At 46.8% G+C, this 22340-nt stretch overlaps 1 protein-coding gene across 4 annotated transcripts in view; it reads left to right on the top strand.

The window, feature by feature from the left end:
• ILDR2 (immunoglobulin like domain containing receptor 2) overlaps positions 1–22016 on the top strand; it is a 40639-nt gene extending 18623 nt beyond the window's left edge. Inside the window, exons 4-10 of one of the 4 annotated variants that reach the window (XM_039713129.1) lie at positions 2795–2851; positions 7167–7313; positions 8060–8236; positions 12914–13027; positions 14395–14605; positions 15842–16532; positions 17361–22016. In XM_039713129.1, coding sequence (XP_039569063.1) covers positions 2795–2851; positions 7167–7313; positions 8060–8236; positions 12914–13027; positions 14395–14605; positions 15842–16532; positions 17361–17396 — 1433 coding nt within the window. In that variant the 3' untranslated portion in view covers positions 17397–22016. Of the gene's footprint in view, positions 1–2794; positions 2852–7166; positions 7314–8059; positions 8237–12910; positions 13028–14394; positions 14606–15841; positions 16533–17360 lie in introns of all 4 variants that reach the window. The other 3 variants (XM_039713128.1, XM_039713130.1, XM_039713131.1) reach the window with 3 other exon arrangements.
• Positions 22017–22340: the final 324 nt, after the last annotated feature.

Below are 22340 nucleotides of genomic sequence, written 5' to 3' on the forward strand. Positions count from 1 at the left end.
AAGCCCATGGAAGGAGCATCATGGAGAGATGGGTGCTCTGACTGTCCCCTGCCTTCTCCTACAGCCATGGGTCCAAAAGGACGCCCTGCTCTCTGCCTTGGGCAGTGTGTGACCCACCGGGCTGCTGCCCCAGGATCCTTTCTGTGGCCACCACCTGGCTCTGGGCTGTGCCCATGTTTGGGCCGGGCTTACAGAGGGCAGAAGGTGAGACCCCATGGCATTGCTGCCCCCACCCCTGAGCCACCCTGTCCCTTTGTCCCTGTGCTGGCTGGCAGGACGGGGGGATTTTTGCTCCACTTGTTGCTGGCAGCAGCAGCAGAGGGGAGAAAGTCACCTTCAATGAGGGACAGTGGTGGGAGCCTCCCGTTGCTGGGGCAACCACAGGCAGCCTCAGCCTGCTGGCTTCCCTGAGGAATGGTGTGGGGAAGGGTTAATCAGGGGATTTATCCAGCCTGGGGCGGGGAGGGGGCTGAGCTGTGGAAAGCTGCTGGGGGCAGAGCAGTCCAGGGGTGGGCATTGTGCTCACTGGCTGCCAGGCAGAGTTCAGGCTGAGCTGTGGTGGGATTTGCTGCTCAAAATCCCACCACAGGGATCCTCTCAGGCTTTGTGCATCCCTGCTGGGGGCTCTGGGGCCCCCAGGGCTGTGTGAGTCCTGTTGGCAGGGCAGGGATGTAAATTCCCCAGGCAGATACTCTTACAAGCCAAGTGAGGCTGCATGAGCAGGGAAGCGCTGGCTGCTCGTTGGTAGCACAGAGGAGCTGCTTTGGCTGTCTTTGTTTTTACCAAGTTCTCAGGCACTGTTATATTAAGGGGTGCTTTTTCCCTGTTGGACATGTGATTCCTCTTGGAGATCAGAAAGTACCCAGCACTAGCAGGGTTCGAGGCTCTCCAGGTAGGTTCCAAATAAAGTCAATGACCATTTGAGAAGGAGTTTCTGCTGTTTAAAGGTGTCACTTCCTTGCCCTTTTTTACCACAGATGCCCTAAATTAGCTGTGTACCTCCAGCAATTTGTCCAGTGGCATCTGCTCTCACACTAGGGCTGCATGTGAGCTTGTGCAGAGGTAATAACACATGGGAGATGAGCTACATCTCGTGTATGGGCTCGTGTCTGCCCATATTCTGCATGCATGTGGTTCATGTGGGTGCTGTTCACATATGCACAAAAGGCCTGCAAAAGAATTGCATATTGTTTCATCAAAATAAGAAATATGATTAATATGCGCGTGGAACATAACACTGTAGTTGTGAGTGGCTTGGACACTTGATCCTTCCAGGAAATGGACTGCAAAGAATGTCGTGAAACTCTTTGTAAATGTAGATGAAAATGTTGCAGCAGACTGGTGGCAAGAGTCCTCCCTCAAAGTGGTAAATGGGGAGCAGTTATGTGAAGCATCACCATGCTATCTTTTGCTAAGGATTCTGGACCACTTCATCAGGATGGGCATTCCTGTGAGTACTAATCAGCTCTGATGAGTTGCAACTGGCTGCAAAGCTCTGCCTGTAGTCATGGTATACTCATTATGGCTCCAGCAGGCTTCCTTGTGGACTTTTGATCTCTACAGAGTCTCTGTTGAAGCACTGAGGAAAAACGGATGGTGGGAATTTGATTGTAATAACCTTCAAGGACAGATTAGAGGCCGAGGAACTTGGGATCCAGTTCATCACTGTGTCTCAGTGCTGCCTAGTGCAGGACCTGGAGGGCATGTGGGGAGGTTAAAGGTAGCTTTCTGCCACTTTTGCATTGGCTTACCCTTAGCTGCTCCTGTTGTAATGCCCACAATGTGTGTCTGTCTTCAGAGTGCAGCTCTCCTACCATATGCATGTCTTTTAAAATCCCAGCATGACCCTGGGGCTCTATGGGAGAGTTCACAGCCCAGCTGCACTTAGGGCTGTTCTGCCAATGCACAGGTGTGTGTAAATTACAGCTGAGCACTGTGCAGGATGTTTGCTATGTACTGGAAATATCCCAGACGTTCTGTGCCAAAACAAACAGGCAGCAAGCTGCCTTTGGGCTTGGAGTTTGTTTGTTTCTATTTGGTTGTAAATTATAAATTTGAAGTTGACTTGCCTTTTTTTTTTTGTTTTGTTTTGTTTGTTTATTCTTTTGCAAAATGATCCCACAAATTTCTACATGAATCCTTCCCTGGCTGGTTTGCTTCCATTGGGTGTTGGCCTTTGTCACACAGTCTGACCAAGGTGCTCGTGCATCTCCAAATAATTAGCACATATGCACAGCATTCCTCCAAGGCTCCTTTCCTGGAGTTGTTGGTGCACTCACAGAGCCCCACATGGAGAGCAGCATCCATGGGTTCTAGAAGCACGTGGCTGATTTATCAATAGCCTTGAGTTAAGTTAAAGATGTTTCATATCCGTAGAAACTACATCAGTACGTTTCAAAAATAAAACTGTGTCCTTTTGTTTAAGGGCTGTTGTGCATTTCCAGGAGCTTTTGCATGTGTAGAGCATAACTCCAGGAAGATGTTACCATGTAACCATGCTAAAAGGGACTCCTTTTTCTTGTCATTTTGTGCCTAGATTGGAGAAGCTCTGTTCCAGATTCTTTCCCCCCAGCTCCGCTGATAAAGATAAAATGCAAGGACACAGAAATGGCAGAAGTGCAGAGGCAGACACCAGGCATCGAGCAGGATGACATCTGTGCTTGATAGGAATTCACATAACGCAGAGTGCAAGTGGGCTGATGAGGAAGGGAGCTGGAGGCTAAGGCAGGGGCTGGGGAGTGTGTTTTTCTTGCAGTAACCTCTCTCCTTCTTCTCCTCCTTCTGTCTTTTCTAGGCAGGACAGGGCTGCTTGCTGATCTCTTGCCCAGTTTTGCTGTGGAGATTATGCCAGGTATTCAGTCATTTCACCCTTAATCATCCATTCCTCTGCCATCTTGTCTGTTTATCCTTTGCAGCATCTTTATGTGGTGTATGTTTCACTTGTATGTGTGTTTTACCTGGGGATTTCAAGAGAAAAGCCCATCAGTTACTGGGAAAGTGCTGGCTTTGGACCCGAGAGAGCTGATGCTGGGCCCTGCTGGGAGCCAGCATACAGAGATGGTTGACGTCATGCCAGGATCAGTGTGAGAGCAGAATTGCCAGAGCTGTTCTGGGGACATTTTCTGTCAAGCTCTCTGCTCTCCCCCTGCTAGCACAGAGGAAAGTGTGTTTCAGCCTGGGAGACCCTACAGCCCTGCGTGGCTCTGTGTGTCAGCTGCTCCTGTGCAGCCACTCCGCTCCCCAGAGCTGGCCTGTGCTCTGCTCCACCACCACCACAGATGGCAGCACAGCAGGTGCTGGGAATAGAGGATGAGCTAGCACCCCATCAGTGGCACAGCCCCTCTTGTGCTGCATGGCCAGGCCACGTTCTTGGTAGCACCAGGTGGCTGGGCCTGACGTGAGAGCTCTGTGCCTGTGATAAATCCCCTGCTAGCCACAACTAGCGAGAGCCACCAGTTCTGGCGCTCCTTGCAGGGGAGGCAGAGGCTGTGCAACAGATTGTTCTTGAAAGGGAAAAGCTGTAAGAATATTTAGCCCTCGAGTCATCTGATCATTCCCTGGTGGTGCCCGAAGAGCACTTCTTTCACACATTTGTGCAAAAATGCAACTCCACATAAATGTGTGAAGCTGTTTTCGAGCCTGTCCCAGAGATGCAAACAGAGAGAAAGCAGACACTCACCCACCTCCAGTGTAACCCAAAGCTCCATAGAATTCCTGCATGGCAGGAGAGGGATTGGTCTTTTCAGCATAGATAGATAACAGTTGATTCTCTATTGCCTAACAGTTTTCCCTCCATTATTTAGAATTTTATTGAATGGGTATAAAATTTTGGTGTGTAGGCCAGATATCATTCTGGTGCCCTCACTGCATAAGTAGACAAGAAGAAAGTGTAAGATGCAGCAGCAAACCACATTTCAGCTGTTGGTGTTGCCTGAGTAAAGAAAAGCAGATACTTCTGTGAGCACAAACCAGACAGTGAGGACACAGAGCATGTCAGCTTGGTAGTCACTTGAATCTCAGCATTACACAGTTGTATTGGGAACTGGTTGAATCCCAGTTTTGTTTTGTTTTGTTTTAAAGGTAGAGCCAGCAGGCTTTTTCTGCTGTTCTCTTAACCTCATCAGAAAAGGAAATGGTCTAACATCCTGTGAAGTAAAATCCTGTCTCACAGGTCCCTGTGGCTGGGACACTGATTTCAAACATCTACTTTATATGCTGAGTGAGTCTCCTGCAATGTGCAATGTACACACTAATCTGACCCCCTTTTGTACTCCTAGGATGTTTTCAGAGAGACCACAGATACACTTCTAATGGACTTGCTGTCTGTTTTTTCCTCTACCAGGCTTTTGTCCTTTATGGAGTGGTTGTGAACTGTTCACTAATAGCTCTGGAGATCTGACATCTGAGTTTCACTGGATCTCTGTGGCTGGCCACTTGTGTCAAGCAGTACCATTTCACCTCCTTCTCTGTGTCCATGATGGTTGCAGAAAATAAGATGAGAACACAACAAAGAAAATGCCACTAAGATATTGCTTAGATTGGCATAGATTAGGAAGTACAGGACTGGAAAGGATAGTCGGCTCCCTATCTTGCATTCTCTCCCCAGCACCATGTAATTTCATCTTTCTGTAAGATTAGCAAGCTTAGGAGTGGCCTAAGGTTTGGCCTTTTTCTTTCCCATTGGCCCACTTTCTTTGATGGGCTTCTTTTAGCTTCTCTCTACAGCACTGATCATCTATTTCTGTCCATTTATGTAAGATCTTTAACTATAATACCTGCTTTTCCTGCTGCATTTATCCTCCTACCATATTTACAGGCAGGAACTACATCTTCCATCAGCCTTCTGTTTAACAAAGTAACTCAGCAGGCTTCAGCTCCCCTGCTGCCAGGCAGGCTCCAGAGTCCCTTCATCCCTCAAAAAATCCCTGCTCTCCACTGGCTTCAGCCTAAATTTGTCTTTTCTGCTGCACAGATGACCAGAGCTGTATAACATCAGTAACTTCAGATGAAGTCAAGTGCAGAGGAGGCCAATGTGATGGCATTGATATTTTCTTAATACTGCTGGAAATTTTTCTCTTGTTTGGCCTAGGATTGCATGTGCCATTTTTGGTGGCTGTATTGTGTGAGTGGTGACAGTAATGCTGTGTATACTTGATCATTTCTCTTGTTCAGTTCTTCTCAACCAGTGAAGTCCTGTTCAGAACAGTAATTGTTCTTATCTTTGAACCTGTGACACTGAAAGTATTGCTGCATACTTTGAAATTCAGGATAATACTGCATTTCATATTTCCTATTTTAGTCCCAAGGACAACTGGCCCTTTGTATAACTTGTCCCAGTCTTTAGTGACAATACATCCCTACTGCTTACTGTCATGATATTTTAGCACATTCTTATTTTCTGTGTCAAGGTAATTTATGAAAATTTTAAGCAAAACAGATGCTAGAAGCAGAACTTGAGGGACTGGGTCAGTAATCTCTCAGCTCTTGCTTTCCCATTCATGAATACTTCTGCCCTTTCCTTACTTGTTAGCTGAATGTTTCTCAGCATATAGTAAGTTCAACCCCAACACATTATTCCACAAGAACCAAAATTAAATGCAAATTTAAATGAAATTTATGTGTGTCAGCCAAAAAAGAAATAAAGGATAAAAAAATGAAAAAAATTCACTTCACACTTCTGAAGTGTTGATTTGTAGATGCCAGATCTTTGACTGACATTTTTCAAAGGAAATTTTAAATTCTAGATTTAAAATGGCATTTTTCAAAAGGGGAATTGTTTGCATAAGAGTTAAGGAAAACTCCAGCAAAGTAAAGATTCATACTTCTGTTCAAACAGAACGCTGTGGATGGATCAAAAATGACACTTCTTATTTTTGCATTGTATTAAGAACTAGGAAAAATTCTATTTTGAATGGTCCAAGCGAAATATTTTTCCTTGACTTTTCAGCTTAGCAACACAGGTGAGGGATGCACTGTTTTTTCAGATTCTTCATGCACATTGCAATCCTTGTGTCAATACTTCTTCATCTCAAATAATAGTATACCAGGAGACTTCAGTGAATGTTGGACTTCTGCTTGGATATAGTGGTCTGCTGCTTTTTTTTTCCTCTGAAGTGGGGATAAACTCTTTCCCACTGCAGCCCCAAACAAATGTCTTTATTTGCTTTTTGCCCTGTTTCTTAGGTGGTTGAATAACCACCAAGTCTTTTCCCCACCTGCAGTCTTGCTTTGAGATAGGTTGCTGCATTTCTCTGACTTAAAACCAACTCCAGGCCTCCTGTATGTTCAGAGTCTTGTAATTTCTTGGTCCAGATGTGTTCACTGATCATTCCCTTAGTCTGTGGAACTCCCGTGTAGCTGTAGGTACTGCCTGGCACAGGCTGAGCCCTGCTCCCACCACATTTTCCAGCAGCAAAGTTTGAGAAACCTTTTCTCCCTGCCCTTCCCCTTTAAGCCCCATCCTGGTTTTTGTGGGCCAGCTCCTGCGTGCTTTCACTTGTAGGGTGTTTTTCAGCTGCTCTCTTTTGGGGCCTGGCACACATCATCTGAGGCTTCAATGGGGGAGGGAAAAAGTGGTTGTTAGGTTTCCTGGCTGGCTGTGGTGCCTGAATGGGATGTTCATTCGGCACATTCAAAAGAATAATTGCGCGCGTAGGCCTCGCTGCGAAGGGGCAGGCCTGGCTTGTTCGCTGGGCTATTTATAGCCTGCTTTTCACCATCTCTTGTCCCATTAAAACCAGAATGTGGCTGGGAAACAAACACACAAGCAGGGCATGAACATGGCTGAGAAGAATGAGTCTTTGATGAGGGCCAAACGCTAATGGAGCGCGTCCTGCGGCATTGGTGCAGGCCTGCTGTGGGGCGAAGGGTTTCTGGCCGGGGAGCCAGGGCTCCTGCCTCTGTGCTGCTCGCCTCTCAGCCTGCCAGGGATGCTGCCAGAAGGGACCACATTTTGGTAGCTCATTTCTCACTGTCATGTGCCATTTCTGCTCTGACACAAAGATCAGGAGTACACCTAGTCCTAGACCCACAGGGAGTCAGTCCACTTCTGTTATTCACCCGTGTGTTTTGTCCCCATGCTCTTCGCTGGCAGGATGTTGCTGATGTTCTCTTCCACAGCAATGTGCAGTCCTGTAAGTATCTCCCTTTCTCCCCTTGTTTTCCAGAGTGGGTCTTTGTGGGCCTGGTGATCCTGGGGGCGTTCCTGTTCTTCCTCCTGGTGGGGATCTGCTGGTGCCAGTGCTGCCCGCACAGCTGCTGCTGTTACGTCCGCTGCCCCTGCTGTCCTGAGTCCTGCTGCTGTCCCCGGGCACGTGAGTGACCCTGCCCAGGCCTGGTGCAAATCTGCCCTACTGCTTCTGCTCCCTGGCAGAACAGGAGGAGAATCTGCTAATATTGCTTCCTTTGCCCTGAGCACTTTGCTTGGCTAAAGAACTGGTTCTTAGGGAGTGAAGCATCTGACCTATTACTCAATGGTTGAATGCTCAAAGTTAATTACAAATGTAATTCCCCAAGCCCTCCCTGCCTTGGCAGCTCTGCCTGCTTTTCCAAAGTGTCATGCTCCCATTCCAGAGTTGTTGTTGTGTCAGTGAATGTTGTGGGTCAGAACTAAGAGCATCCTGGGAGGTTTCTTCCTGGCAATGCAAATCAGCTGTCCTCTACAACAGTGCAAAATCCTTGCAACCCAGCAAGGTTCCTGGTCAGGCTCAGTCGGATCTGTCAAGTTCCATGAGCCTCATCCTGCTGCTTGAGTCATCAGTTATTTTTAAAGCTGAACTGCCACTAAATCATGGCAGCGATAATGCTGGCTGTAACACCCTGAGTGTCTTTCTGGGCATCTCTCAGTGTCCTTATTATTATATGCCCTGTTATTATATGCAGCACATATTTTAAACTCTCCTCAGTACCCTTTGAGGCTCAGAGAAATTCAGATTGGTCCTTGTTAATTCATTTGTCTGATTGTCTCCTGTGGGGTTGGTGTTGCAGGTTTTGTCCATGTGTCCAGTGGGTCTGGGGGGGCTGGAGTGTGATGCTGACTCTGGTTCTTTTTCTTTTTCAGTGTATATAGCAGGCAAAGCAGCAAAAGCTGGGTACCCTCCTGCAGTCTCTGCCATGCCAGGTCCATACTACATCCCCAGTGTTCCCGTAGCTGGTGTCCCATCTCCTGCTGTGCTGATGGATAAGTCACACCCCCCTCCCTTAGCCCCAAGTGAGGCCAGTGGAGGAAGCCAAAATGGTAATTTGCAGTGCCAGGCACAACAGTCAGTCCTCTTACTGGGAGAAGGGCTGGGAAGGGGTGGAATGATTGTCACTGATCGAGTGGTGTGAAGAGAAGAAACACAGGGAAACTGCATTTTAATCCTGTCTCTGACAATGACATTTGCTTTAGGGCCACATGCTCTTAACTTTTCTAGGGCCATTAACACAGAGTTAGTTTGTGGGTGCCTAATTAGGTCAGCAGGGAATGGGAGGCCAAGGAGGGTCACTTTGCTGCTGCAAAGGAAGCTGCCACCAAGGAGAAAAGAAGGCAGCTATTTAGCCGCATGCATTTCAGGATCAGAGTGGCTGTCTAAATTCAAACATTCTGCAGCAGAAATGACTCTCACCAATGCAGAGTCACCACTGACCCAGCTACATTCTGATTTCAAAGCACCACACTAAGTATCAGTTGTTAAATTAACTCACGACAGTGTGTTGATAAAACACATCTGAAAAGACAAGATTAAGTAGCATAATTAATTAAGCTTTTGGAACAACCCTATGCGTGCTTCTGCTGCCCCAGTCAGGATATTAACCTTTCTGGAATTACAAAAAGTATTTTCTTTCAACAATCATACTTTTCTTTGGTCACTGAAATCAAAACAGTGCTCTGGAATGGAGCATTTTGAAATAGGAAATACATCAATCACTGATCCAACGCAGAATGTATGCAATCCAAAAACCTTTGTCAGAAAATGATGAATGACACCCCAGTGCTTCAATTTTTTTCTCCTGTGAAAAATGTCACTGCACACAGAGCGTGGTGTTGGTTGTGGGAACTCCAGGGATTTTTTAAGAGTCAGAGCACAGCTCCCAGTCTTGTCTCTGCTAGCAGAGCACAAGTTCAGAATAAAAAACAGCAGATATGTTTAGTAGCCAAATGGAATGGCTCTTAGGATCCCATGATCCTTACACAGAAGGATGCATTTAATAGACAATGCAGCCAAATCAAGCATCTGGACTCAATCCCTCACCTTAAGACTTGACAGGAAATAGTATATATGGCAAACAAAAACATTATCACAGAGCTTTAACCTTTGTGGCAAGACAACAGAGATTCTTAAGCTTTTTTAAAAATGAGTTAATCTTTTTTGCAATAATGTGGACAAACCCTCAGTCTGGATCATGGATCTGTTGTTCAAGGTGCTTGAACTATGAAGCTAAGGGAGAGTTATAGCCTGTACTCTGCTCTTTTAAGGTCCTCCACAATGCCAGAATATCCCCTAATGACAGGCTGGAGATGAGAAAACATTGTGTGGCTTTTCCAAGCTACTTATTTACTTGTTGGCCAGGCAGCAAGCTAAACAAAACAGGTAATGGTTGAGTTTATAATAAAAGCCTTTGTCAGAAGGAGAATAAAAAGCCTCTGTGTCCTCCACACAGCTGGTGTAGGTCTGATCTGAAACTGTGTATCTTTGGGACTTCCACCTTTCTGTCAAGTCCATTTTAAAAAAATGGGATCGGAAGTGCTGGGGGACAGAGACTGGAAGATTCTGTAATTCTGGCTTACATTTTGCCCTAGATAGATTCTGTGCTTATAAATTACCCCTCTGAGGGGATCTAGTGAGCAAACTCAGGCATGAGGATATTTAGAAAATTTGTCTGGGGTTGCATAAAAGCCATGTGGCAAAGCTCAGATTAAGCCTAGGAACTCTATTCTAAACTTAGGGCTGAATGGAGAAAAAAAACTCCCAAAACATTTAGCTCCCTTATTTAGAAGCGTGTTGACAACACATAAGTTAGGATTTATGCTCTGCTTTAAATGCAGTGGTTACCTAGAGGCTCTTGCATAGATCCTTTGAACTCTGCACACAGGGAAGCTTTTGGTCCTAGATCTTTAACATGAAAAGGGTATAAGGATGAGACATCATTTACTTCCTAAACATACTTGTCTGAAAAAAAAATAGCAGTGTTGTCCTTTCTGGAGAGGGAGACAGCTTACAGTTTTGGCTGAGTTGGTTCCACCCACAGAAGAATAAAAATAGTGTCCAGTTAAATACAAATTAAACATTAGAAATTTATTAACTGTTCAAGAGAAGAAAATATGGGAAGAATGTTCCATTCCCTTTGACTTCAGCAAGTGGTTCTGGACATGTGGTCAACATCTCTGCATCTTTATTTCTTTTTAATTAAAATTGGCTTAAAGTAATTCAGACCTGATTAAAGGATTATGGCAATTTACAGATGAAGAGTGTGAGGAAGAAACAATAATATCTTTGGTTCCCAGCTGAAGGAATAATGAAGAGATTTAATAAGTTGAACATTTAGTATCATTATGAGAAGTATTTGATAAATAAACACAGAGACAAAACTGCTTCCTCTGTAGTGGAAAATACTTTTTATGAGCTGTTCACAGTCATCTTTGCAGATTTAAATCCAAAATTAATTTCTAGATGCTTGCAGAATTAACCAAGAAATTCATTTGCCTTTTGATACACAACTGCAGTACCAAGCTTAGTATGAAGCTAGCATGAAGCTTGGCTAATTCTCCATCAGTTCCAGGAGCTATAGAGGTTGCACAAAGAGATGTTTGGTACAGCCTCAGAGTGAGCAGTGGCTCACACTGGAAGAGCCTGGAGGCTGCCTGTTCAAGTTCCCCAAAGGTTAAGAGGATGTCAGAGTGGTTTGCTGGCCTGTGTATAAATGAGATGTCAGCTTAGCTGAGCTCCTAGTCCACACATTAGAAGAAAGAATAGTGAGAGGCCTCTTTCCTGGCACAGTACCAGACAGAAGTGAGCTACCAGCCACAATGGTGAGGTAGAAAACAGCCCTTGCTGCTCATGCAGTGTGGCCAGAGCTGTCACCTCTGAGGCCAGTCAGTGCAGCCTCACTTGAGGAGACCTGCTGTGCTTCCACTTTTTGAGGCAGAGGCAGGATTCCTTGTGTTCCATAAAACCACTGTCTGCATTTCCAGCCACTGTGCACTCACTTACTCACTCACAGGGATAATAAAGCACACACTGCTGTCAGCTGAGCTGTCTGGAGGCATGTTAAAAGAAGGACCCCGGTAGACCTCTACTATATTTTTACATCCTACACCATTCCCAAGTGCAGACACACAAGGTAATATCTCAAGACATAATCACTTATCTTACAGGTGCGCAGTCCAAACCCACAGTAAAGCACTTTGCTTCTGAAGCCTGCCCATGGCACAGCCATTCCTGAAGCACAGCGTGGTTATTTCCAAGTGCACAGAGACACACACACACAGCAGTTTAGGACAGGAGGTGCCTAAGAATACCTCTGCCAAGTCCTTGCTCAGCCCACACAACACATACTATGCGATGTATTACCAAACCCATATGTTAATAGCTCGATGTGTTGCGGTGGTGAGGGATAAAACAGAAGGAACAGGTTGGCTCAGAACCACTGTCCAAGTGTTTAAATTGTTCCCCAGCAGGAGCATTCATGCAACACTGCAGTATTCCCACAAGGGAACATGTTAACCCCATGCAAGGCAGGTGGGTTCCATTTTGTAGTGCTAAGTGAATTGTCCTTACGATGGTTCTCTAATAAGGCTGAATTTGAGGGTTGTAGTCCTCTCTTGTACCCAGACCTGAATTTCTGTCAGTCCTGAAATAGCTCCAGGCTGACACCTTTCTTAAATAATCTTCTATAAAAACCTTATTTTCTTCAAAGAAAGAGTGGAAAGGTGGAGTTCTCTGCTTGCTGATCATAGACCTGCTTTAAGGTAGTCAGACTGTTTGTAGCTATTTTTAGTAGTAAAGTGTGCATGGAGCTTACCTGACAGAGTTAAATCTGCTTTGGCTCCAGGTGTGTCAGGCCTTCTTTTTTACACATAGGAACATGGACAAGTCAAAAAGCTGTCCAGACTTCCCAGAAGTCAAGCATTTCATGTATGTCTGACATATGCCTTTTCTCTAAAGTAAAGCTTGTAAAAATCCCAAAGCAGTTTCACAGCTATCAGTGACCTGGTTGGCCTCACCCCTGGAGTCAGTATAAATCTCAAAGCAGTGTGGTGTGCTTTGTGGGACTTAGTGTTTCCTTCTGTATTCTCTGGAGCTTCTGGCACATGCTTTTCAACCTGTGTGAGGAGAATTCATGGGGGTGGAGGGTGGAGTGGTCTTGCACAGTGACAGCTCCCAAATGCTCAGCCACCTGCTTCTCCTGCAGACTGGGATTTTAGAGGAAGCCTGATCTGGGACTGCTTTTTCCATACCATGACAAATCCTTTCAGTAGTGCTGAGGAAGGAGAAATGATTTCTGCTTTTCTCTCTGCTATCGTCTGTGGGAGTTGGAATCACTCTGTGGCAATGAGGGGGTTGCTTTTGTTTTAGCCGGGCAAAGCAAGCCAACTCCAGAGCGAGCCTGTCACAGGAGGGAGGGTGAGGTGCTGTGAGGATGTCCCACCGTGCTCAGTGTCCATCACTGGATTCACTGGGTTGTACAAACTGGGCATTTCCAAACCATTTTTGCTTTTCCTGCAAACTTTTAAAATGATGCAAGTTCTTACAACTTCACATCCCACACTGTAGACTAATTTCTTGTGAAGCAGCGACTGACTCAGTGTGTTTTGACGCAGCCTACCTGCCTGCAGACGTGAGCTCAACCATAGAATGAGCAGTGTTGTGGCAAAGGCTCCTTGTTCTTACGTGGGTTTTCCTCTAATGTTTTCCTTTTCTCTCCCTAGCAGTGCGCAAAGGGTACAGGATCCAGACTGACAAGGACAGGGACTCCATGAAGGTGCTGTACTATGTCGAGAAAGAACTGGCGCAGTTTGACCCGGCTAGGAGGATGCGAGAACGATGTGAGAAACAAGCATGGTTTGATTTTTTTTTTTCCACTGACCTAAGCAAGACTGGGAAATTCATAGTTAAAAGTTCACTTGGTTTGTCTCAGGGTCAGCCCTTAGGATTTGATAACCAGGATAAGCTAATTGGGACAGAGAAGTCTAGATTTTAGGCATCTACAGGTATGTTCTGATTTTAAAAGTCTGATGCTTACCTAATCATTGTTATAGCAAAGTGAGGGTTACTGAAAAGCTCATGAAAATTGTCCACTCATATAACTAAACTTCGGGATCATCAGCATCTGAAAAGCCAAGTCCCTACTGATACCTTCTACAGCCTGTGGCGTGATATTAGCTGGGATATTGTTTTCACAATTTCCTAAGAGTGTGGTGTCTGTAAATTCCAGCATGACAAAATAGGAGAGGGATGATTTTATTGGAAGTGTCTTGTGGGCTGCAGTGACCACAGTGTGGCTTGAAGGAAGCAGGAAGTTTGTTTGGAGTAGCTGTTGCCCTGCAGAAGGAGCAGGTTGGTGAATAGGGACATGGTGCAAACTCAGAGCTGTGAGGAACTCCTCACTGTCTTCCCATAGCCTCTTGAAAGCTTCATTTCCTTAAATAAAGGCTGAGACTGCACTTAATGTGTGTCAGAATACAAACCCAAGCGAGCATCTTTCCACATCAGGAGGCAGAGGTGCAGAAAGGGACAGGGTGTGTGGGGAGGGCAGACAGTGCTGCTCCTTGTCCTGTGGCTGCTGTGTGCAGAGGACAGTGGCAGGCTGGGGGCTCAGTTCCTGTGGGCAGCACACAGAGCTAACCCATGTTAGACACTGCTAGAGGCTCACTTAAAACAGACGTGTGGGATCCTGATAATCATGAAGGGAAGGGCTTTAAGGAATGACACTACATCAAAGCTCTGTACAGATTAGGCATAACGAACAAATTATATATACTTCTAAAACAGTCATTGCTGAGCACACTGTCTTCTCCACCCACAAGATTTACTATAAAAAGACCTCTGCAGATTGGTATGTCAGGCCTACAGATGTCAGTGTGCTTGATGGGGTAGAGACTGACAGTGATTCAGACAGACTTTTACTTTTTCCTTAATCTTTTTTTTGAGGGGGTTGCCTTTGTTTTAGCTAGGCAAGTCAGGCCAAATCCAGAGCCAGCCTGTCTCACACCAGGAAAAGGGGAGGTGGCACAACTTCTGTGCTGTAGTGGTGTCCCACCAAGCTTGGTGGCAGGGAGCTCACAGGTGGAAAGCCCTTCCTGAAGGCTGAAGTCAGTTGTCTGGCACAGAGTCATCTCACGCCGTTTGTGATACCCCCAGAATCCCCGCCTGGCTGCCATCAGGAGATGCCCACCTCATTTCTCCCCTGCAGATAACAACACAGTGTCTGAGCTGAGCTCGCTGCACGAGGAGGACCTGAACTTCCGCCAGCCCTACCGGCAGTCACGGAGGAAACCTCTGCCCCCCGCGGGGGACGTGGACGGCGACGCCGAGTACTGGGCCGGCGTGGTGGGCGGCGGCAGCACCTCCAGGTCCCAGGCTGTGTCCGACTACAAGGACGAGCGGGACAGCTACTGGCACAGGTGAGGGACACCGCGCCGCGGGGCAGCTCCATCTGGCAAAGCGGTAAAGAAAGCAGAAGGGACAGATGGGCTGGTGGCTCTTCCCCCGTTTCCTGCTGCCCTTGCTCTGCTTAGCAGGAGAGAGGGGCTAGAGGGAAATAGGAAATCTGGACATGTGAGGTCAGAATGAAGCTTCATTTGCCACAATGTGATTGCAACTCTTAACATGTAACAAGCTGCGCTTGTGCTCTGGCAAGCAGATCTGTAAAAACAGAAATAGGAAATATGGACATGTGAGGTCAGAATGAAGCTGATTGCCACAATGTGATTGTAACTCTTGACATGTAACAAGATGCGCTTGTGCTCTGGCAAGCAGATCTGTAAAAATAATAGATTCCTGTTGATATTAAGAGTCATAATACTTTTTTCTTCCTGAAGTAGATACTTGTTCTTATTTCTGCCCCTTCTGAGTATTGCAAACCCACATCCATTAAGGAACAGTGAGCCTGCTGAAGCTTACCTAGCTGGGTAAAGCTAGGTATAAGCCCCAGTCCCAGTGGAAAGTAACAGTGAGATCAATAGGGAACCAAGCCACCCTTCCCATAGTGGGAAAGTGCAAATCTCTCTCTTGAGCTTTGTACCTGATGCCTCCAGCACTTCCCAGAGCTGGTGTTCTTTATTATATAGGAGTCACACCCTCCTGCTTTGGTGCAGCTAGACTGGTGCTGCAGGCCTGAAGGTCTTGCATTCTGGTGCCTAGAAGAGAGATAGCACAACCTTCCCTCAAGCAGAACAGTATTCCAAAAGCAATGGCAGGGATTTCCTTCCTTCAGTACTGGGCTATTGTACCAGCTCACTGTCTTTAAACCTGCTTCAAAACTGCCCTGCTGTGAGCTTCTGTAGCTGGGCTCTTGGGTTTTTCCAGCAGGATATACACCTACAATCTCTACGATGAAGGAGAAGCAGGTCCAGCCCTGCATATTGGAGGACAGGGCAGGTGCACCCTGGGGCTCACCTCAGGTAACATTAGACATGAAGAACCTGAGCTATCTGCACTAAGCTGCCTTTACAGTCATCAGAGAGAACCTGGGGTTTCAAGGATGTGATGGATTCTCTTCCTATGGAAGACGATGAAAACAGCTCAGATGATTCATGCCCCCAGGAGGGCCTGCTTCCATCCATTGTCTGTGGAAGCAGCTGGGGGGGAATGAGTGCAGCTGGATCCCGCCCTCTAACTCTACCTCCTCCCTCTTCCAGCCAGCAGAGATCCAAGTCAGAGATGCTGTCCCGTAAGAGTTTCTCCGTGGGAGTGCCGGCCGTGTCCATGGACGAGCTGGCGGCCTTTGCCGAGTCCTACAGCCAGCGGCCGCGGCGGGCGGACAGCCAGGAGATGCGGCGCTTCGAGCGCTCCGAGTCGCACGGCGGGCGCGGCGGGGGGCTGCCCCACCAGGACAGCTCCATGGAGGAATACTACACCAAGCGCTGCAGGGGCAACCGGGAGCCGCTGACGGACTCGGATCGGGGCTGGTCCTACAGCCCGCCCCGGAGACGGGCCCACGAGGAGAAGCACCTTCCCAGGCTGGTGAGCCGGACGCCCGGAGGGAGCCAGAAATACGATCACTCCTACCTCAGCAGCGTCCTGGACAGGAAATCCCGGAGCTATGACGAGAGCGGTGACCATTGTGCCACCCCCTCGAAGCTGAGCTCGCAGCCCAGCCAGAGAGGAGGGAGCACGTACTACGCCTGGTCACCGCCCTCCACCTACAAAGCCGAGAAGTCGCAGCCGCCGCCGCAGCAGTCGTCGTCCCCCGAGCAGGACGAGGAGGAGGAGGACAGCCTGCCCCCCTACAGCGAGAGGGAGCTGAGCCGAGGCCCTTCCTACAGGGCCAGGGAACAGGCCTACCTCAATGCCTCTGACAAGAAGAGGAAAAAGGACCCCAAGAAAACAGTGAGGCCATGTCTGGTGGTCCTGGTCCAAATAGGCTGAGCGGAGAGCCACCAGGCAGGGGTTACTAACCAGAGTTGATGGGCAAGGGGGTTTTCCAGGAGGGTGACACCTGGAGTCTGGGTGTCACTCCCTGTGGGAAGGGGGGAAGGAACTGGGGGCTGAGGAAGCCAGAAAGGGTAATAGCTCCTACACAGGAGTCCGTGATGGAGGGGAAAGCCAGATGTGCTGGGACTGGGAAGGTAAGGGATGTCTTTGGCATCTGTGACCTGGCAATCCAAGGTGGAGGGAGTTTGTCAGAGGTTCAGGAGGATTGTGGTAGGGAAGTTACCCAGGCCTTACAGAAATTACTGGGCTTTGCTTTGGCCTTGATCCTTGTTAAAGAAGGGTTGAAAGGCTCTTGTTCTTCTGGACTGGGACTGGGCTGGTAGCAGGGGATGATGTAAGAGACAACTTTCTGAAAGGGGTGAGATCACAGACTCCCAGGGGTGCATGGGCCCATGGGGTCCCGTGGAAGCCATTCATGCCAAAGGCATTCCTCATCCAGGATACCAGCAAGTGCAGAACATCCTGCCACAGCCCAAGCTGGTGAGGACTGATAAGTTCATGGCTGCTGGGGAAGGGGATCTTCCCCATCTAACCCAGCTGGGGAATCTGCACCATGAGGGAGACCTTATCATTAGAGTAACTTGGCTGTGGGAGAGAGGACTGGATTGTGAGTGGGCTAAGCTGTTGCTGTTTAGTTGTGTCTCTGTCAAAGCTTTGTCTGTCCCTCTGTTTGTTCAATGAGATATTTCCTGTTGACATTTAATCTTCTCTCTTTCCTCTCAGAATGATTTCCCAACAAGGATGTCCCTTGTGGTTTGAAGTTGTTGTGGACCTGTCATGTTGATGGGCTGGATATCATGAGGTGACTGCAGTGGAGAAGATGCAGAGCAACAAGCAAGACATGCCTCTGTGAACCTTTGCAGCCATCAGCCATGGACTGGTTCAATTTTTTGTTTCATCTGGGGGAGCTGAGGCTTTTGTAAGAGACAGACTCCCATGGACAGCACTCGATCCCAGAGGCTCTGGGAGTCTGCCAGGAAAATGAGGCTAGGGCTCTCTTTGGCACCCTGTTTTCCAGTGCCCTCCATTCTGCTCTGGATGGCAGCCACGTCCCTACTGCCTCTGCAGTCCTCCCTGCAGCCCTGAACTCCACGTGAGGCTGCCTTTGTGCCTCTTGCCCTGTCCCATGTGCAGAGGGAGGTGTGTGTACCTCTTGCTCTGTTTCCCTCCTCAGTTCTCTGGATCAAAATTGTCTCCACACTTAAAGCCTTTTCTGTATCACCCCTGTGCTGGGAGGAGGCCTTACAACTGCAGACTGCCTCCAGCTGATCAGGCCCTAAATCACAAAAGAAAATCCACATCCTTTCAGACACTGTAAGAAAATGACTGATGAGATGTTACCTTGATAAGGGCTGAATGGGGAAAGAGACAATTATGAGCTGGTTTGTTCAATATATTTAGTTCTGTTCGTTGTGTGATGAGAGTTGCAGGTGAGATTGATGTATTGTTCTGGAAGTGGGTCAAAGTAGCTTTTATTGTGATGAGAGCATGATTTGTTTTCCCCCTGCCCCCAGCTGTGTTCTGTTTTGATGCTGTTGCATTTCCTAGCAGCTCAGCTGTGAGCCTGTAGAGCTTCAAGTTGGAATACCTACTCCACTGTTTTAAAAGCAGTGCTCTAGCCTTCCTAGTGCTCTGCTTCCAGCACCACCAGGCACTTCTGCCACTCTAGTGAGTGGCCTTTTTGTTCCAAGGAAGCAAAAAGGGGACAGTCAATGAGAGGGCAGCTGCAGACCTTCATCCTGTGCCCTGGTATCACTCCCTTCTGGGAATAGTTTCCCTGAAGAAACTACTACTGAAGAGACCAGTAACAGCAGTGGGAAAAGAACAAGCACTGTGGATGGATACAAGCTTTGAAAGTCACCCTTTTCACTTAAAACCATTCCATTCACTTTGGTTGGGATGTGGTTTTAGTGGCTGTTGTCTCAGGAATAGCTTTATTTAGAAGTGAGTGCTTCACACCATTTGGAAGCCTGACATTCTGGTTTTTATAGGGTATTATGCAGCCATTTATTTAGCTGCTAAAATCATCATGTGAGGGAAGATGATGGGAACATTTTAAGGTCCAGTATCTTGATCCCTATTACACCTAGAAACAACTTAGTGCCCTGTTGTGTTACAGACATTATCAGCCTCTGAAATGACATCTTTGCTGTTCCTGTGGGAATTTGGGAAGCTAGCTGGCCTCAGATGCTCATACTGGCAGTACTGTTTGGAACACAAGGTATATTAGCATCACTGCAGCTCTCCATAAAAATGATAGATTAATTTCTGTGTTACTCTTCTGCCAGACAGTTTATCCACCAGGAATGGTCAGGGGAGAGGAAGAATAATCTCCATAGATTTGATGACAGTTTTCATGTGAGAAGGTGAGTTGATGAAAGGATGACGTTCTTCTCCCACACTCCTAGCGATGACTGTAGTTTTGGAAATCCCAGTCCTGGTCTTCCTGGCCAGAGAGAGATTAGCTAGCAGGAACATACAGTTGTGGAATTGTAGAATTGTTTGTGCAGGAGGTAACCTTTCAAGATTTCAAGATTTAAAGTTTCAATCCTCTGCTATGGGAAGGGACATCTTCCACATATAAGGTTGCTCAAAGCCCCATCCAACTAGACCTTCAACAATTTCAGGGATGGGACATTCACAGCTTCTCTGGACAACCTCTTCCAGTGTCTCACCACCCTCAGAGTAAAGAATTTCTTCCTTGTTTCTAATCTAAAATTACTTGAAAATCAATGCCCTGGTAAAAAGTCCATCTCCAGCTTTTTAGTAGGTCACTTCAGGCACTGGAAGGCTCTATGGTCTCCTCAGAGCCTCCTCTTCTCCAGGCTTAACAGCCCCAGTTCTCCCAGCCTGTCTTTATAGAAGTATTCCAGCCCCTTTGACCATTTTTGTCTCCCTCCTCTGGACCTGCTCTAACAGGTCCATGTCTTCATGTGGGTGGCCCCAGAGCTGAACACAGTACTCTGTGTGGGGTCTCAAGAGAATGGAGCAGAGGGAAATTCCACTCCTTGGCCTGCTGGTCACTCACCTGATGCAGCCCAGGATATGGTTGGCTTTCTGGTCTGCAAGAGCACATGGCTGGCTCATGTCCAATCTATAAAATCATAGAATTGTAGAATGGTTTGGAAGAGACCTTAAAGATCATCTCGTTCCCCAAATCCTTCTCAGGGGTCCCAGTCCATTCTTCCCCCAGTGTGTACCAATACCAGGGGTTGCCCTGACTCAGGTGTAGCCCCCCACACTTGGCTGTGTTGAACTTCATGAGGTTCTCATGGGCTTGCTCCTCAAGCCTGTCCCAGGGTCACTCTGGATGGCATCCCTGGCATCATTCAGCTTGCTGCCACCCACAGACTGCTGAGAGGGCACTCAGTCTGTGCCATTAATGAAAGTTGAATAGTGTCAGCCTTGGTGCAGACCCTTGAGGGAGCCACTTGTTACAGCTGTCCTTCTGGACACTGAGCCATTGACTGATGCACTGGATGTGGCCATCCAGCCAATTCCCTGTGCATTCATCAAACCCATCTCTCTCCAGTTTAGAAACTAAATGTTGTGTGGGACTTTGTCAAAGGCCAGAAGTCAAGGTGCATGATATCAGATGGATTTTCCTTATCCATCAGTGCAGTCACTCTGTCATAGAAAGTCTCCAAGTAAGCAGGTGTGATTGGGCCTTGGTGAAGCCATGCCAGATGTCTCAAATCACTTCTCTCCCATCCATATGCCCTGCTTCCAGGAGGATATTTCAGGGCACAGAGGTGAGGCTGATTGGTCAAGAGTTCCCAGGGCCCTGTTCTTCTATCCCTTTAAAACAGGTCTGATGTTTCCCTTTTACCAGCACTGGGGACCTGACTGCCTGAGTGTCACGACTTTTCAAACAGGGAGAGCAAGTTAGCAACTGCATTTACTATCTGTATTATGGCTGGAGAGATTTAACATTTTAAGGATTTTCATCTTTTTTTTACCATTAATTGTGTGTTCTTAGGAAAATCACAGCACAGTTAGCAAGAGGTGGGCAGGTGCGTGCCATCTGAGGTCTCTCAGGCCTTGGGAAGTCTACAGAGCTACACTGCATGCTGGTTTAAATCAAACATTCATTCTTGACATGAGGATTCTAGTAAGTTGATGTTTTGTTAGCCTGAAAACCTTGGCAACCCCTGTGCCATGAATTTCAAAGCAGCTTAGCCTGCTATCGTTTCCATCAGACCCAGGAAACAGTTGACACAGAAATTTGGAAGTGCATCTGACTGTCCCAGAAAGGGGCCAAACCAGTGGTTTTACAATCTCTGAATACCTCTATATTTTAAATCATACTGAAACCCTGAGCATTACAATCTTCTCATTTCAGTAATGTTCTGTCCCTTATCTCAGTCACTGTAGTTTATTTGATCAAGCCCTCAGGAATGAGCTGTGTGTATTAAAAATACAAGTCTTCATTTATTTGAGTCCGTTTTGTTTGTTCAGTGCTGGTACTTTAGGGCATCTGTACACTGTGTGTATGAAGTTGCCATTCGTGTATCTAGCTTTTAAATGAGTAGTTGCAAGCTAATTCTTTTAAGAAAACTGTTTTAATTGTACAAACAACTGTTTGTGAGAATTTAGAGACATCTCTTGAATCCAAGTACCTGGAAAAGTACTGAAGATTTTATGACTAGTGATTCTGTGGGTTTTACTGGATAGAAAAGTTTCAGCTGCAGAAAAAAAAAAAGGAAGTCTTAATTCCCTGAAGTCAGATCTGAGTAGCAGTAACCTTGCTCTACAATTTTGGATTTGGAATTTTCAGTTACTGATCATGTCTGTCCTCAGGCCACCTTCATTTTTCCCATTAGAAATGTGTCTGCAGCAAATGGACCAAATCAAGAAGTGAGGGGTGACTTAGAGTATCTGCACAACCCTAATGACCTGTGACTCCTGCAGCAGGGGAGCAGGGGGCCAGAGACTGACAGACAGCTCATGTTTCAGCAGAGGAGTAATGGTTTGTGTCTGTGCCATCTTTCAGAACACCTGCAGAATGCTGGTGCTGGGAAATAATGAGCCTGGTTAATATGGGGTCTTAAATTATACGTTTTCCAGTGATGAATTTTTATTGCTGGCATAAAATTAAAATCCTTTTCTTACTGGATACGGATGTCTGGGTCATGTCAAGGACATGGAGAGTTTTGTGGTCTTAAAATGACAGCATCACAACAGTGATTTGCTAGGAAAACAGATAGTGAGAGAGAATCCTGTAAAAATTTAAAAGAGCCCCTAGGCAAAAGCAGGATCGAGCATTAGCAGTAGATTTGGCTGTACTGTCAAAGAAAAGTGATCTTGGCTACTGGAGAAAAAAGGTTTTGACATAATGGAACGGGAAAATAAATATCAATGGTAATGACTTTTCATCAATCCCATTATTCCTTTAAAGTACATTGTAAAAGTTCCAATGGGTGGCTTCAGTGTGAACATCCTCAGAACACTCCATCTCCACTGAAATGGAAAATTAACAAAATTAGCCCTTTGCATACTTTACATTTTTGAGAAACTCTCAACATTTATGAGCTGCAGCAGTCAGCCAGAATTACTCAGGTCTTTGTGCTGGCATGTGGTCCAGGGGACTGGACTGCAACATCCCCACATTTGTTACTGGAGTTGGGTCAGGGGAGGCCATCAGCAGTGCACCCCAGAGCTGAGAGGTAAAGGACACCTGCTGGGAGAGATCCCTGAGAAGGA

This window comes from Passer montanus, unplaced genomic scaffold, assembly GCF_014805655.1.
Source record: "Passer montanus isolate IOZ18808 unplaced genomic scaffold, ASM1480565v1 scaffold28, whole genome shotgun sequence".
NCBI classification, from domain to species: Eukaryota; Metazoa; Chordata; class Aves; order Passeriformes; family Passeridae; genus Passer; species Passer montanus.